Genomic DNA, 1,924 nt, shown 5'->3' on the forward strand with positions numbered 1-1,924 from the left:
GAAACGCCGTCATGTTGCTCAGAGACACAAAACAGCGCTGTGGCTGTATTCGGAATGATTTTTGTTGGCGAAATAGAGCAAAAACAAGCAATATGGTGTCTAAAACGTAAGTCTCTTAATTTACTTATTGTTTATTGAATTCAATGTCACATTTGTAATCATGGTAATTTTTGGAGAGAAACGGCACTCTTCGTGTGAAATTGAATAACTATATGAAGTGGTATAAATATATAAATTTTCTGCCATCTTGTCTTGAATTTGTGATCATTCTAAATTCATTTTAATAGACTGAATCATGCAGTGAAAGAAAACACACTAAATGCGCACACGCACTAGTCTAGACTTCACGTAATGTATGCGTGCGCTCTGTAGGGATGTTTTGAATGGTTTTTGCAAAATACTCGATAATGTCAAATCGCACATCGTTAAAACAACAATTACGATATTATCGCAGACGATATATATCGCACACCCCTACATCAGAGCCACTGAGGACGCAGTGGATTAGTTTTGTCTTTGATGGTAACACACCACCAAATACACAAAAAACGGAAGAGAGGGGCGGGGTGAGCAGAGCTCATTATCATTTAAAGAGACATGCAAAAAGGGTGTCGTTTTACACGACCACTGAGGAATTTTAACCGAAGGATGTTGCAGACATTTCATGAAGACCCTAAAAGAATCATACCAACTTGTGGAAAATGGGCATCTGATGTCCACTTTAACACTTACAAAGCACATTAAAAAGTAAATGTTTAGCTGAGAAATAATAATAAAAATGACAATCTGACCTTTTCTGTTGTAAACGACACGAGCAATTCAAATAAAAGACATACAAGCATCTAAAGAAACATCAGTGACTAAAGCAACTCGTGCAAATATCTTTAAATTCACTTTAACACGTTTTACCTTTTCTTTTGGGAACTGCTTAGATAAAGCATAAATAAGAGGGTCGAAACAACTTCTTTTTTTATGTTAAATAATGCTTTTGCCATAGGGAAAAAAATGCAACTGTACAGATTATTATTATTTTTTCTGGATTGCTTATTTAACCTGACATTTATATTTTGTTAATATTTCAGTTTGTTGTATTATTGAATTTATTTTGTTTATATATTCAATTCAGTTTTTGCTTGTAGCACTGTAGCACTTTAAAATAAATATTACAAGCAAAATGTATTATTATTATTATTATTATTATTGATCGGGATCAGAGTTGAAGAAAAGTATATCATACAAATGTACAATTAAATAATTCAAAAATAAAAATGATGAAAATAAAATATATTTAATATATAATTAATAATATATATTTAATATATATTGAAATATATATTATATAAGTATTAATGTTATATATATGTATATATATATATATAAATATGTAGATCTGAATATGCTGATACGATGAATGACTTATTTATATGCTATTATAGTTTTTTAATATATATATTTTTTTAATTTTAAAAATGTATATAATTTTTTTTAGAATATATATTTTCAATTACATGTTATTTATATATTTTGTTTTCACCTAAATTTGAACGTTTTAGTAATTTTTGTTTTGTAATTTTTATTTTTATATTTATTTAAATGTCTGTATAGATTTTATTACATTTTATGTTTTTTTTATCTATATAATTGTTTTTATTCATTTTAGTTATTTTAGTATTTAAAGTTAAACTAAACAAAATGAGACTTGTTGCTTTGGCAACTAGCTGAAATAAGTTTTTAATTTATTTTAATTTTATTTCACTTTGTTTTATTTTAAGTAACATTTTAATGTAATTTATTTATTTTTGTTTTGTTTTTTAGTTAACTATAATCATGTTGATTATGAATACATGATGTTTTTTTTATATTGCAGGTTGTGCCGCAGAATGAGATGTCAAAGGACGCCACCAAAATCAGTGTAAGTGTGTGA

At 27.3% G+C, this 1,924-nt stretch overlaps 1 protein-coding gene across 1 annotated transcript in view; it reads left to right on the forward strand.

Moving 5' to 3' along the window:
* LOC107727137 (V-set and transmembrane domain-containing protein 2-like protein) overlaps window positions 1-1,924 on the forward strand; it is a 55,360-nt gene extending 53,436 nt beyond the window's left edge. The window contains exon 3 of the mRNA XM_016536920.1: window positions 1,868-1,924. Within this exon, the coding sequence (XP_016392406.1) occupies window positions 1,868-1,924 (57 nt within the window). The remainder of the gene's footprint in view (window positions 1-1,867) is intronic.

This window comes from Sinocyclocheilus rhinocerous, unplaced genomic scaffold (genome assembly GCF_001515625.1).
Source record: "Sinocyclocheilus rhinocerous isolate Xijiao unplaced genomic scaffold, SAMN03320098_v1.1 scaffold7084, whole genome shotgun sequence".
Lineage (NCBI taxonomy): Eukaryota > Metazoa > Chordata > Actinopteri > Cypriniformes > Cyprinidae > Sinocyclocheilus > Sinocyclocheilus rhinocerous.